This window comes from Microtus oregoni, unplaced genomic scaffold, assembly GCF_018167655.1.
Source record: "Microtus oregoni isolate MIOR12 unplaced genomic scaffold, Mior012 000008F_ref0000371, whole genome shotgun sequence".
Classification (NCBI taxonomy): domain Eukaryota; kingdom Metazoa; phylum Chordata; class Mammalia; order Rodentia; family Cricetidae; genus Microtus; species Microtus oregoni.
The window spans coordinates 57,950,056-57,962,733 of NW_024543067.1; the positions used below are offsets into that span (position 1 = coordinate 57,950,056).

The 12,678-nt window shown below is 44.9% G+C and overlaps 1 protein-coding gene across 2 annotated transcripts; it reads right to left on the minus strand.

Annotated features, from left to right (window-relative positions):
* Positions 1–512: 512 nt before the first annotated feature.
* Positions 513–12,456, minus strand: Sc5d (sterol-C5-desaturase). Of its 2 annotated transcripts, none has more exons than XM_041657450.1 (6): positions 12,361–12,456; positions 10,258–10,340; positions 8,649–8,866; positions 7,455–7,587; positions 4,813–4,913; positions 513–4,513 (listed from the first exon to the last, which is right to left on the minus strand). In XM_041657450.1, exons 3-6 carry the CDS (start codon positions 8,856–8,858, stop codon positions 4,058–4,060), a joined length of 900 nt encoding a protein of 299 aa, XP_041513384.1. In that variant the 5' UTR covers positions 8,859–8,866; positions 10,258–10,340; positions 12,361–12,456; the 3' UTR covers positions 513–4,057. The 2 variants fall into 2 exon arrangements, with proteins under 2 accessions (XP_041513384.1, XP_041513383.1); XM_041657449.1 differs by having other exon boundaries at positions 12,256–12,405.
* Between the last annotated feature and the right edge of the window lie 222 nt (positions 12,457–12,678).

A 12,678-nucleotide genomic window follows, 5' to 3' on the forward strand; every position in this document is an offset into this window, starting at 1 on the left:
ACTGTGGACCAAAACTTCTGGATCACTAGACCACTACACATCACATCCCAGAATGGAAGAGAATGCGCCTCACCTTAGTCCCAGCCACGGAACCAAATGAACTTTGAACCACAAGGGAAGGGAAAGGAAGAAATGGGAGGCAAGGGTCACAGAATGAAATCTTGTCAAAAGACAAAAACTGCCCAACGACAACAGAATCTTCCCACAGCTTCCAGGCACCCTGTGGGGGAGGTGAAGATGTCCTAGGAAGAACAATAAATGCAGTAACAAGGAAAGACGAATGTTGTCAAGTTGCCATTAACCAAAATTCAACATTTTTCCTTATAAGACATTAAGGAAGTGAAAGGACAGCCAAGGCTACACAAAGAAACCCTGTCTCAGAAAACATGGAGAAAGGAAAGGAAGGAGGGAGGGAGGGAGGGAGAGAGGGAGGGAAGGAGGGAAGAAGGAAGGAAGGAACGAAGGAAGGAAACAACAACAAAATGAAATAAAAACACAAGTCCACACAACAATCTGTTCACAGAAGTCCAGGGTAGCTTTATTCAAAGTATCTCCACACTGGAAATAATCCAAATATCCATCAACAAATATACAGATCAGCCAACAGTACTACAGTATTCAGTATAATGCTGTAATAGGAACACTACTCATCAATGAAAAGGAATGAACTATTGATAAATACAACAGTACACATAGCAAAACATGTTAAGCTAAAAAAAAAAAGATCAACACATAAGTATGTCTCATCTGATTGAATTTAAATGAAATTCTAGAATGGGCAAAATTAATCCCCAGGGACAGAGTAGATCAGTGGTTACCCAAGGTTGGGGGGAACTGCAGAGAGAGACAACGCATGCCCTGGTGAAGGACATGTTCTGCTTGATGGGGGGCAGGGGAGGGTGACATTGGTATTTAAATGTTAAGGCTGAACTGTACAATTAGGACAGGCGCATGTAACTTTAGGAAAGCAAGCAGCATACAGACAAGAACCACCGGCACAGTGCCCCTTTGGGGCGGGATGTATGCTAAATTTCTATTGGTTTCTTTAGCAGCATGTTAGGGGGTCGACTTTTCATCAAATGAACAGCTGAGTCAAATTACAATATCAAAAGAAATAGACATAAGTAATGGAGATTAACAGAAGCCTATGAGATAAGCTGGCTCTGCAAGAGGGCACAGAGGGCTCCAAGTCAAAAGACTAACTTCTGATACCTCCCACTGTTCAGTGGTGATGTCTGAGGGATGGGTACCCAAACCCAAGTCTGACCAGGGGACTGAATCAAAATGTTAAGACTCTTACCAAGTTTAAGAAAATCTCATTATAAAAAAGACAAATGGTTGCATGTTCAGAAGAATTTGACAGGCTCAACTCAGGAGTTAAAGAGACCAGAATATAACCTTTTTTTTTAAAAAAAAAAAAAACAAAAGTCTATTGCACTTAGAATTAATAAAAATCTTCAACTTTAGAGATTTAGGAAGAAAACATTTTTGCCAGGCTGGGAATGAAGCTGAGAGCTTCATACAAGCTAAGCACACACTCTATCATTAGGCTACATCCTGTCCCCTGAACAATTATCTTCACAAAGCAAATTATCTATTTAACTTTTTGTTCTGATACCAAATCCTGCCCTGATGGTCAAGCCCATTAACCCTGAGTCATGCACTTCTTGTCCTTGAGAAGTGTATTCTGTTTGGGGAGGGAGGGGAGTAGGGACTGGCTTCTATCTTGTTTCTAAATTTTACTGTAGACTGGCTTGTAACATGCTTTGAAAAAGGATGCTGTAACAACAAAAATACTAGCTATTTTACCTCATTAAAGATAATTCACAGTGAGCAACGTCTGGTTTTCAATTTTACTTTTATATTCCTGTAACTCAGCTCGATGTTCTTCACACTCCAGCGGGAAGGGGAAGGTAGCCTCCACCATACTCCCGATGAGGACCCAGCAGAAGACTAAGAGCTATCATCACTGAAGGCAGAAAGAAGCCACTGTTCTTTGTGCTTGACCCTACTTGGGGGCAGTGGCTCATCTTTTATGAGGGGCAAGGTTGTAAAGGGCACCCGCTGTGACCCACTCGTCCTAGCAGCAACTGCTGAGGTGAAGCTGAAGATGACTTCCCAGGTTTGCCTCTGAAATTGTATTTAGCTGATCTTGACTTCATACACTTCCACAATGCAGTTTGACCGTATCCACGCCACCCTTCCTAACCCCAACTTCTCCCAATCTCTCTCCCAATTTCATATTCACCTTATCTTCTTCTTTATAAGCCAGAGTCCAATTAGAGCTGCCCCTAGCCTCAGAGGTACAGGGTCACCCACTGGCAGAAAAGCAACTTAGAGAGTGTACCACTGCAAACAGACTCTCCCTTCCCTAGCAGCCATCAGCTGTCAACAGCTCCCCGGCTAGAGTAGGGACCTTGGGAGCCCCTCCACCCCATCCACGCTGGAATGTTCACTGGTTGGATGGTGTGCAGACGGACAGTTACAGTAAGATCATAAGCACGATGGTCTCACATGTCCAGAATCTCACAGCATTCTCCCCTGGACTCAGATTCTTCCTTGATGTTTACTGAGCCTTGGGGAGAAGGGGTGATGGAGATGTTCCATTCTGAGAAGAGGTTTGCCCTTTCTTGATGTAGTATCAAACAGTGTATCTTGAGGATCCTTCGCTAAGAGTTGGGCGTGGGATTCATCCAACATCCCAATCATTCCTTATCTTAGTGATGCTTATGTATTCGGAAGCAGGGGTCCTGGTTATATCTCCAGGAAAAAGGAAGTCTAGCTCCTTACCCAGAGACTCTCTATTTCCATTTCTACTCCCTCAGAGCACTTGATAATGTCAAATAACTGAGTGAGCAAGGGTTTGCTGAGTGAGAGATCCTTGTAGTAACTCTCACATCCAGCAGTCTGACCCTGGGTATCTGGGGAGCACTCAGCTTTTACAACCCACATCACCTCTGTCTTCAGAGTGACACTAATTTAAACAAAGGATGTTTTGTGCTATAACATTTAAGTGGTTAATAGCAGTCATGATCAACTTTTATTGCTTTTGCATAAACAGCCAATAGAATAGGTTTACACCAATATAACTATCTTCCAGCACCCACCTTTCATGGGGCTGTCAAAGGATTTTTTTTGCAGAGGCAGTAGGAAGAGGGGGAAGAAATGGAGGATGAGGTTTCAAAACGTATCTTAGGTAGACTTAAGTATTTGGCAATTATTCCCTTCATTTCAAAAGTCAGCTTCGTAACTTGGAAATACATAAAAGCACAGTGCCTCCACCTTATTAAAAAGAGATGTGCCACCTGGGTGCCCCAAGTTGATACCGAGCATTATCCGGATCCGTGTCTGTAGGCTTAGTAAACAGTAGTTTTAAATGACACGCATCAAGATCGTCAGTTAAATAATCTCATATCTGGACTGAATCATGGAAGAGCTGACATTTAAACAATTACCATTATTTATTCATTATTCAAATCTGATAATGCCCCAGGGAGTAAGGCGCCTATGTATAAGAAGATAATATAATCTTACTAACCAGCCATTAAATCAATCATATACCTAGCCACTTGTGTATCAGACAGTTCGGGCTGATGTTCCTATGTGAACAACGTCCTGCAAGTCCTCCACCGCCACTGCAGAGGCAGCCGCTCCTGGGACAGGAGCCATCTTCATGTTAGTATTTCTTGGCTAGTCTCAGTATTGTTAAGCACAGCGGATTTTTCCCTTAATGAATATGAGTGGATTAAGGCAAAAGGACACAGACTAGCTTCTTCCATAGTTTATCTTCTACCTTATTTAAAGTTGCTGTTGGGGCTGCACAGGCTGCGGATCTGCTGGCCTGCAAAGACACAAACTGTCCCTGGGCCAATGCCTGACACATTAGCCACGAGCTTACAATCTTGGTGCTCCCAGCATTTTCCCTCAGTTTATTGTCAGGACTGCTCTTCAGCACGACACGCAATGCTGAGGTCAAATAACACCACTTATTTGCTATGTATCTTGGCTGTGTGTAGATTATTTCCTTATTTAAAATACTTAATAACTAGGCAATAATCTACTTAGTCTTTGCAAATTCGGCATTGCACAGTTTTTCGCTTTTACAGCCGTTTTCTGCAAGGCTGTTGAATTCTCCTTCTGCCATCTTCCTCACATAACTATGTGGTCCTTTCCCTTCAAAGGAAGAAGGATGCTTAAAAGAGCCCCCAATTCTATCCCACAGTGTGAAATACTGTCCGTAGTTATAGTCAAAATACATGTGGTGGTCTGTGTGATGAGCTGACCCATTAATAAATGGCCTTAAGACCTGGGGGACACGAAAATCACCGTCGTGAATAGAAATTGTCCAGACATTAACCAAGACATATAACCCTAGGTAGACCACCTTGTGCAGTGGGAAGACAAAGGGGTATATATGGTAAGGCAGACTCTGGAGGAAGCCATCCACAGGGTGAAAAGCATGACTTGCGAATGGAGTGGGGATCTTCCAGATATGATGAGGTTTATGTATGTGCTGAGGAGGAAAAGGATACAGTTAGAGCCATATGCAAACATAGCTTCCACTCCTGGTACAGATACGGCCTAACTGGAATTCACTTCCTCTTTACTTCCAGGGTTAGAACTGTACGACAGGCCCTCCAGATCCACGAAGGAAACCATAAATAAAATGCATAGAGCCCCTATGATGACGCCCAGGAGAGCTTCTTGGGTATTGAATACAAGCAAGAGGAAGCCCTACAGTCTAGAGTATAGACTTTATAATACTGAAATGTCTTCTATCTTCCCCCTTCTCTGCCCTTTAAATGACTCTACCTTGTAGACCAGTCTATGATGCAGGCCCCTGTGGATCCAGTAGATCAGCATGTCTGTGAAAAACAGGAACGATACCACACTAGCAACGAGATGAATCCAGCCTAAAAGAGACCACACAGAACAAGAGTCCAAGTTTGTCTCCATTAGTGCTCCCTTCCCACATGGCCACATAAATGCAAAAGGAGGTCCTAAATTCAAACACAATCAACACATTAAAAGGTCATCTCCCTTCACTACCTGGAACCACTTCCATCCCAACTTGCCCTCACCTAACAACTTGACATGTTCTACCTTGCATTTTTTAATTCTAATTACATTTTTAGCTGCGATACAAAACCATAAAAATTGCCCAGACAGTATTTCTTTTCTTTATTATGACTTAACTTTATTATTTTGCTTATCTGTTTCTCAAGACAGAATTTCTCTGTATAGCCCTGGCTGACCTGTAATTCACTCTGTAGACCCCAGGCTGGCCTCAAACTCACAGAGATCCACCTGCCTCTCCCTTCCAAGTGCTGGGATTAAAGGTGTGCACCACCATCGCCCAGCATTAACTTGACTATTTTTAACCATGTGTATGTAGTATGTGCATGTACGTATGAAGGTTCTGGTTCTTGTGTGGCTGGAATTACTAGCAGTCGTGAGCCCCTCGATGTGGATGCTGGGAACTGAACTTAGGGCCTCTTAGCTGGAGTCATCTTTCTAGTACAAGTATTAACTAAGCTACGAAGATGCCCCTGATAGAGGACAGCCCCACTGCTTTCCTTCACCTTAGCCTTTTTAAATCCTATCGCTGTGCGCTGCCTCCTGCCCTGGAGCTCAGTTTCCCACGAAATACTGTCACTCCAGAAACTCACACCACAATGAGTCCTTTTCTAAGATTTCCAGCCTCATCCTCCTGGGATTTTGCTCCAACCAGGCCGATGCACTCAACCTCCTCCGGTGCCTGCAGTATCTTACCTCTGACTTGGGCTAACACTGGCCCAGCATGGCCAGAATGCCCTCTCCCTGATTTTGCCCACTCCCTCAGTCACTGTCAAAGCCTCTTCTAATTAACCACCTCCTACTCTGAGAGCTCAGCTCTGGTATCAGCAAGCCGGGCTTCAAGCCTCGGAGCATATGGGCAGGTTCTCATTTGGTCCCCCATACGCTGCTTCTAAAAGCAGCCTGACAATTCTCTGCAGAGCTGTTGGAGAAAAGCAGTGGGTGCACACGGGGCAGAGCCACAAGCTGCAGCTGGCGCCTGTCAATCTCAATGCATGCTGCTCTACCCTCCTGTGTTCTGGATGTCAGGAACAAGTCTTGAAGGAACTTCAGAACTACACAGAGACCACATTGCTGCAAGACTACCTTTAAAAGAAGGAAGTCTCAAGCTCTAAATGTAGGGGTCAGTTTCTAAACTCTGAACAGAGACACAATGGACTACTATGATTAATACACTCTATGACGATATTTACAGATATGAAACCGTGACCACGGTTACTAAATCACCAGAATGCGAACTGCATACACGGCATTGTTTCTGCAATGAAATCAAAGAAGCAGGCAGGCCCAGATGAGAGGGAGGACATACGGACAAACAGCAGGACAGCTGACTGTGACTTTCAGTTAAGTCTCACGTACTACTGGAAATACTTTCCCAGCAGTTTGAAGTAGCAGTCTTAGGAAATACACGGAAGGGTCCCTGATCAGTTTTTCCATAGGCATGATGTCACCGAAAACTGACTTTAAAAATGACAGTGTAGTTAAAGTCCACATGTGTGGCGAGACGTAAGTGGAAGTGAGCAGAACAGTCGAAACAACAGGGCAGCTGGAGATAGAGGCATGTTTGGAGACTTAAAGAAAGAAACCGTAAGACAATCACGGAGGCACACTTGGTGATTTTAAAGCCAGCCCGGGCTACACAGCAAGACTCTGTCAAGAAAGAAGAGAAAGAAAAAGGGAGGGGAGAAGGAAGGAAGAAAGGAAAGGGGAGAAGGGAGGAAGCAGGCAGGCCGGCTAGAAAGATGGTTCACCAGTAAAGCACTTGTCTCACAGGCCTGAGGGCCTGAGTTTGATTCTTAAGAACCATACAAAAAAAAAAAAAAAAGAAAGAAAGAAATGCTAACTGTGATGATGGGGATTTGGATCCCACACTGGTGAGGTAGGAACACTGGTGCTGGCTGGCTGGCCAGCCAGTCTGGACCAACTGGCAAACTCCAGGCCAATGAGAGAACCTGTCTAGACTTGACCAGGTGACACATGCCTTTAACTCCAGCACCTGGGAAACAGAGGCGACAGACAGACGGATCTCTGTGTGGTTTTGCTCCATTTAAGTAAGTTCCAGGCCATTCAGGGCTACATACTGAAGGCCTGTCTCAAAAAAAAAAAAAAAAAAAAAGCAAAACAAAACAAAGCAAAAGAATAAAAACAAACAATGCCCCCCACCCCCCAAATCAACAACAGCAACAAGAACAAAAAAACAACAATAAAAACCCAGGAGGTAAAGAATATTGCTGAAGCTGGCATTTGAGGTAGCCCTCTAACCTGTTTCATGCATGAACACATATGCACATACACATGAAGAAAGAACAAAAGAACAAACAACACAACAATAACAGCTTGTACTTAAGCACCCCCACCCGCCCCCAGTATCTGCTCACCACTTGGGAAGTCTCCTATGTCATCATAGAGCTTGCTGTAACCTCTTAGCTCCAGGAGGAACAGTGAAATGGTGGGGATACTAATCCAGGGCAAAGACTTGACCGTGAACATGATCTCTCGATAGACTTGATTCTGAAGATGAAAGTTCCAATTATTTAAAAGTCACAAAATCTGTTCAACAAAAACTGTCATAAAGTTGATTGGGGGTGGTTTTTAAATATTTTCTGTTCATAGTTGGACTCTGGCTCGTATCAGGTAAGAACTCTACCACCAAACTATATTCCTACCCCTCAATTTTCTCTCTTTTCCTCAGATTCTATTTCATATTTTATTTTTAAATGTGTGTGTCTGTGTGCATGTAGATATGTGCCTATAAATGCAATGTTTGCAGAGACCAGAAGGCCCCAGAGGCTGATGTTTTAGGCAGCTGTGAGTTGTCAACATAGGTGCTGGGTACCAAACTTGGGTCCTCTGCAGAAAAAAAACATGCACTCTCAACTGTTGCGCCCCCTCTCCAGGCCCACTAAATTCTCTTTTATACTAAGAAGCCAACTTCCTAACTTTTCCTGTGAAGACTTTAACACACAGGAAAGCATAAGAGAGGCATTCCTTTATACCAACCAAAGGCAGCAAGTACCTTCACTTCTGAATTCTTTTCTCGTCTTCACCACGTCTATATGTTGAGTAGTCTGTATGGAGTAAAGCCTATGGAGCAATCTTTAAGTGAACTTCCCTCACCAGTTCCTTTCAGTCCAGGGACTACCCGACCAGTGACAGTGGCGGTCACAGAAAATTGTTCCAAGCTGATTATGAACAAGTCTCAACCGCTGACCTTGAATCCCCAGCTTAGCCGCCGAAAAAACACATAGCAAAACTACCTTTCATCTTGCAATGGCCAGAGGGTAAAATATTTACATAAGCACAATAACTGCATACATATATTTATTCACCAATATCAGCAAAGTAATTCTCATCTATGTACATGGGGAAGTAAGATTTGCAGCTGGCGGAAAACCAGATCCACTTATTATTTAGAATATAAAAAAGAAAGAAGTGATTAACCCCTATAAAAACATCCAACCCATTCAGGGGGCTGTTTTCAAAAACTTCATTTACATATAACCAGTTTAATTAGCTGAAAAAGTCACCATACATTGTATCATTAAGGTAACATAAACTCGAAAATCTCTTACCTTTAAAAACTGTGGATGCTTCATTAATGAATGATCATAGACAAAATAATAGCTCAGGGTTGCGCAGAAGAAGTAGAGGATATAAGCACCCAGGTTTGTGACAATCAGGAGACTAATGGTTTGCCGGACGATGTTGTCCTCGGGCCACGAGACTGGGTATACGTATGGAGTAAAGAAGTAGTGATCGGCGACGCTGAGAACCAGGTCCATGGCAGCCCCTGCACAACAAGTGTGTGGCACTTTACTCCTCACATCTCCACAATGTTTCAGAAAAGCTGTAGGCAGTTTCTGGACTAACAACAATCTTACGTAGCACAGACGTGGCCACCAGCCTCCCCTGGTGCCAGAAGAGAATATATATACATATATCATTCCTAGTCTGACCTCTTCATATCATATAATGCTGAAATTAGATATTAATCACATGTGAAGATCAGGATGGAGCAACACAGTGCAAGATACCTTTGATAGGGTTTCTTCTCCCTTGCCTATTGCCCTAAGGTTTGGCTTGCACGCTAGCTATTACCCTAAGTAATGCCTTTAACAATTTTCCCATAAGCGTTCACAACATAGCCACTCATGCTAGCTTACTACCCTCAGGCACTCTCGTCTAATAACCTTCCAGTAGTTTCCCAATCATGTCTCCAGAAGCAACAGAATCAATGTGTAGCATATCCTCGAGGGTAGCCTCCCCTGAGCTATTCCCGGTTTTTTTAGACTTAGGAAACCCTTCATTTGGGCCGGGGAGATGGCTTAGTCAGCCAAGTGCCTGCCTTGGAAACATGAGGACTGAGTCTGGAGTCCCTGAACCCAGGTGAAGAGCAGGGCATGGTGGCTTGTGTCTAAATAATCCCACTGATGGCAAGATGGGAAGGAGACACAGGAGGACCCTGGAACTTCCTGGTCGGCTAGCTCAGCCTACCTAGGAGAGTCTCAGGCCAATGAGAGACCCTATCTCAAACACAGGGTAGAAGGCACCCAGGGACAGCAACTGAAGCTATTGTGCTGTAAACATTCTTTCTAACATGAAGCCAAGGAGGAGAATGTGCTAAAGAGTCGTCTACGCAGAAGGAACGTTCCCAAGTATCTTTCATTAGACTTCCAGATATTTCCTACAGTCCCATTTTCTTCATTTCTAGGTTCTTCCCTCTTACTACTGCTGCTAACAGGCACCAGTCTATTAACGTGCATTAACAGTAGTGCATGTATGCTGTCTGGTTTCATGATCAATGCAGCCACTAGCAATACCTGTTTACTTTTTTATTGTCACGCCTATGTTATCAAACACGGCTAGTATTTCATTTTTCTCTCCTAGGCAATATTTTGGTTGTCACTTCTGGTTAAAATTCAACAGTTTGTCTTGCCAGTCCAAAAGTCATGAGTGGCGTTAGTTCCCACATGGTCTCTTTCAGTAGGAGGCGTCAGAAACATACCACACACTGGGAGCGCCCTCAATACGTCCTGGGCAGTACTGACAGCAGCTTCCTTCTTGCTGCCACCCAGCAGGCTGTCTTCAGCCACTTCTGACATTTTCCCAAGGAAGTAAATCAAAAGTTAACAAAACAACAAAAAGCCAAACATTGCCAGAGGGCACAGGCAGGAGGAGTACCTGGAATGCTGCCCACGAAACAAGAGGTGCACGTCAGTCACTTGGAGTCAGGACCTGTCATCAGATGAGTGTGAGCACTGAACCTACGACAGAAAGAAGACAGCTGATTGGTTCCCAGGGTTTGCAGGCTCTGAGATGGAGACTGTGTGTAACCCGGGGCAGGCTGCTCAGCTGCTCTCCACAGGTATGGAACCACTTGTAACAATGGAGGAGGGTACCTGTCTCTCCAGAATCCCGGGGTGGGGTGGATTCAACTCCATAGGAAAGAGAAGACATCTTGGTGCTTACTTAATCCATATCTACCTTGAGTGATACTGAGCACAGCTTCATCCATTTGTAATAAATTACACTTTGTCTATGAATGGTCTTGATTTTATCCTTTAATCACTTCCCCCTGGGATGGTTCAGTTTCTCTGAAAACCTCTTCTACCTCTCCTCCTTTTCCTCCAGCTCCATTACTCAGGCCATCCTCCCTCCACAGCCTTCCAAGTAGCCTAGCCCAGAAGTTTGCAGCACCACGCCCAGCTAGGATCTGATTTATTAAGAGGCTTAGCCCTTTGCTTATGGGATGAATCACAAATATTTTTTCTCACTTTGTCATGAAAAAAATAAATTTATATTAAGGGTTAGGTGTTTGGATCTCCATCATATATGCTACTGATCATTCAATTTAACTTGTACCAAGTTTTATATACAGTAATAAACACCCACACATTCATATAATTTTGTATGTAATTTAAAGGACTAAACCCCTTAAAGTCAGAGGCTCTGTGGACTCTCAGTTATTTGGGCACTGCTGCTTGAAACTGAAGTTTACATGAAACTTATACTGCCTTGAAGAAGAAGCATGTTCCCCCCTTTAGAACATGGTTATCAATTAAACGGGTCTGGGCTGTAATTCAGTGATATTCCTTCAGCCTAGTATGAACAAAGTCCTGGTTCTTCCCCCAGAATCAGTTAATATGCAAATAAACACACTATTGTACTTTGACAACTTAAAACTAGTATATTTTTCTTAACTAAAAGAAAAAGCACAGAAACAATAGTTAGCATTTATATATTCTTCGAAAAGCCTATAATTATTAATTCACCACCCCACACCACCCCCACCCCAGCCCCAGGGTCTTAGCTATGTAGCCTGGAACTTCAATCTCCTGCTTCAGCCTCCTGAGCTCCCAGATTCCTCGTACCACATCTCCTCTGACATTTACACATTTGGAGGCATAATGGAGAGGTCCTCTCATCTAAGTCTCACCAGTCCATAAGGTATATACTTGTATAAGCGTAATATACAGGACAGTGAAGGCAGGAATAATTTAAATAACTTTGTCTGTAAGGAGTAGTCGATGTGATGTAAAGCCCACTGCTTGCTTCTTCTACATCACTACCTCTCTAGAGTCACACAGACAGATAAGGAACTCTGAGTTCTCCACACTAACTATATTACATAATGCATGCCCCAAAAATCCAAGTTAAAGATCAGGGGGGTCACACGGCTGTTATCAGCAAACACTTTAACAAAACAACTGAGGGCGCCACAAACTCAGCTAACCCACAAAGTTTTGACAAACCCAACCACTTTCCAGACTGGTAACTTCTCTAATGGGGCCAGGTTTTCAATGGGACCACCTTCGAGTTTACTAGCAATAAAGCAGGGAAGCCAGGTTACGCGACTTTTCCTAATGATGCTCAAGGAAGCATGCCGCCTTCTTGCAGTCTTCAAAAAAGGCAGGGAGAGCTGGCCCACTACCCTCACTAAGTCGCAGTAACTGTCAGATCAGACGCAGGTCGCAAAGCAACGCACCAGCGTTTCCCATCTCTGCCTGGATGTGGGATCCACAACAGGCAACCTCCAACACGGGTGGCGACCCAGCTCTCCCGGGTTGGTGTCCTTCCCTGCCCCTCAATAGCCCTGTCCACATCGCAGGCCCCTCGGCCCAAGGTGTCCACCCGGCCACCACCCCATGCCACCTGCGCCTCTAGCGGGGACGGTCACACCTGTGCGGAGGATGCTGTCCCAGCATCCGGCAACTGGGGATCCCTTGCGATCGTTCGCAGGTCCTTCCACTCTTGGGTATCCAGCTGCCCGCACACCGAACCTACCTGCCGGGCCAGAGCCGCTCAGCACGCCGCCGCTACACCGCCAGCGGGGGCTGGAGCTGGAGAGTGCGAGACACCGCCCGCCCAGCAGAGCCCCGCCCACGTGGAGGCAGTCCGCCAATCAGCGGCCGGCGCCATAAGCTGATGTGACGGCGAATCGCGCGACCTGGAGCGGCGCGGCCTCCGTGGTCACGTGACCGCAGCTCGCGAGCCCCGTCCCCCGGTCGACTCACGTCTGAGCTTAACCCGACGCTGTGGGCCGCACGTCTGCGTGAGCACGGTCACCTGCCCACTTTCTTCCCGCCGTGGAAACCACCCGGG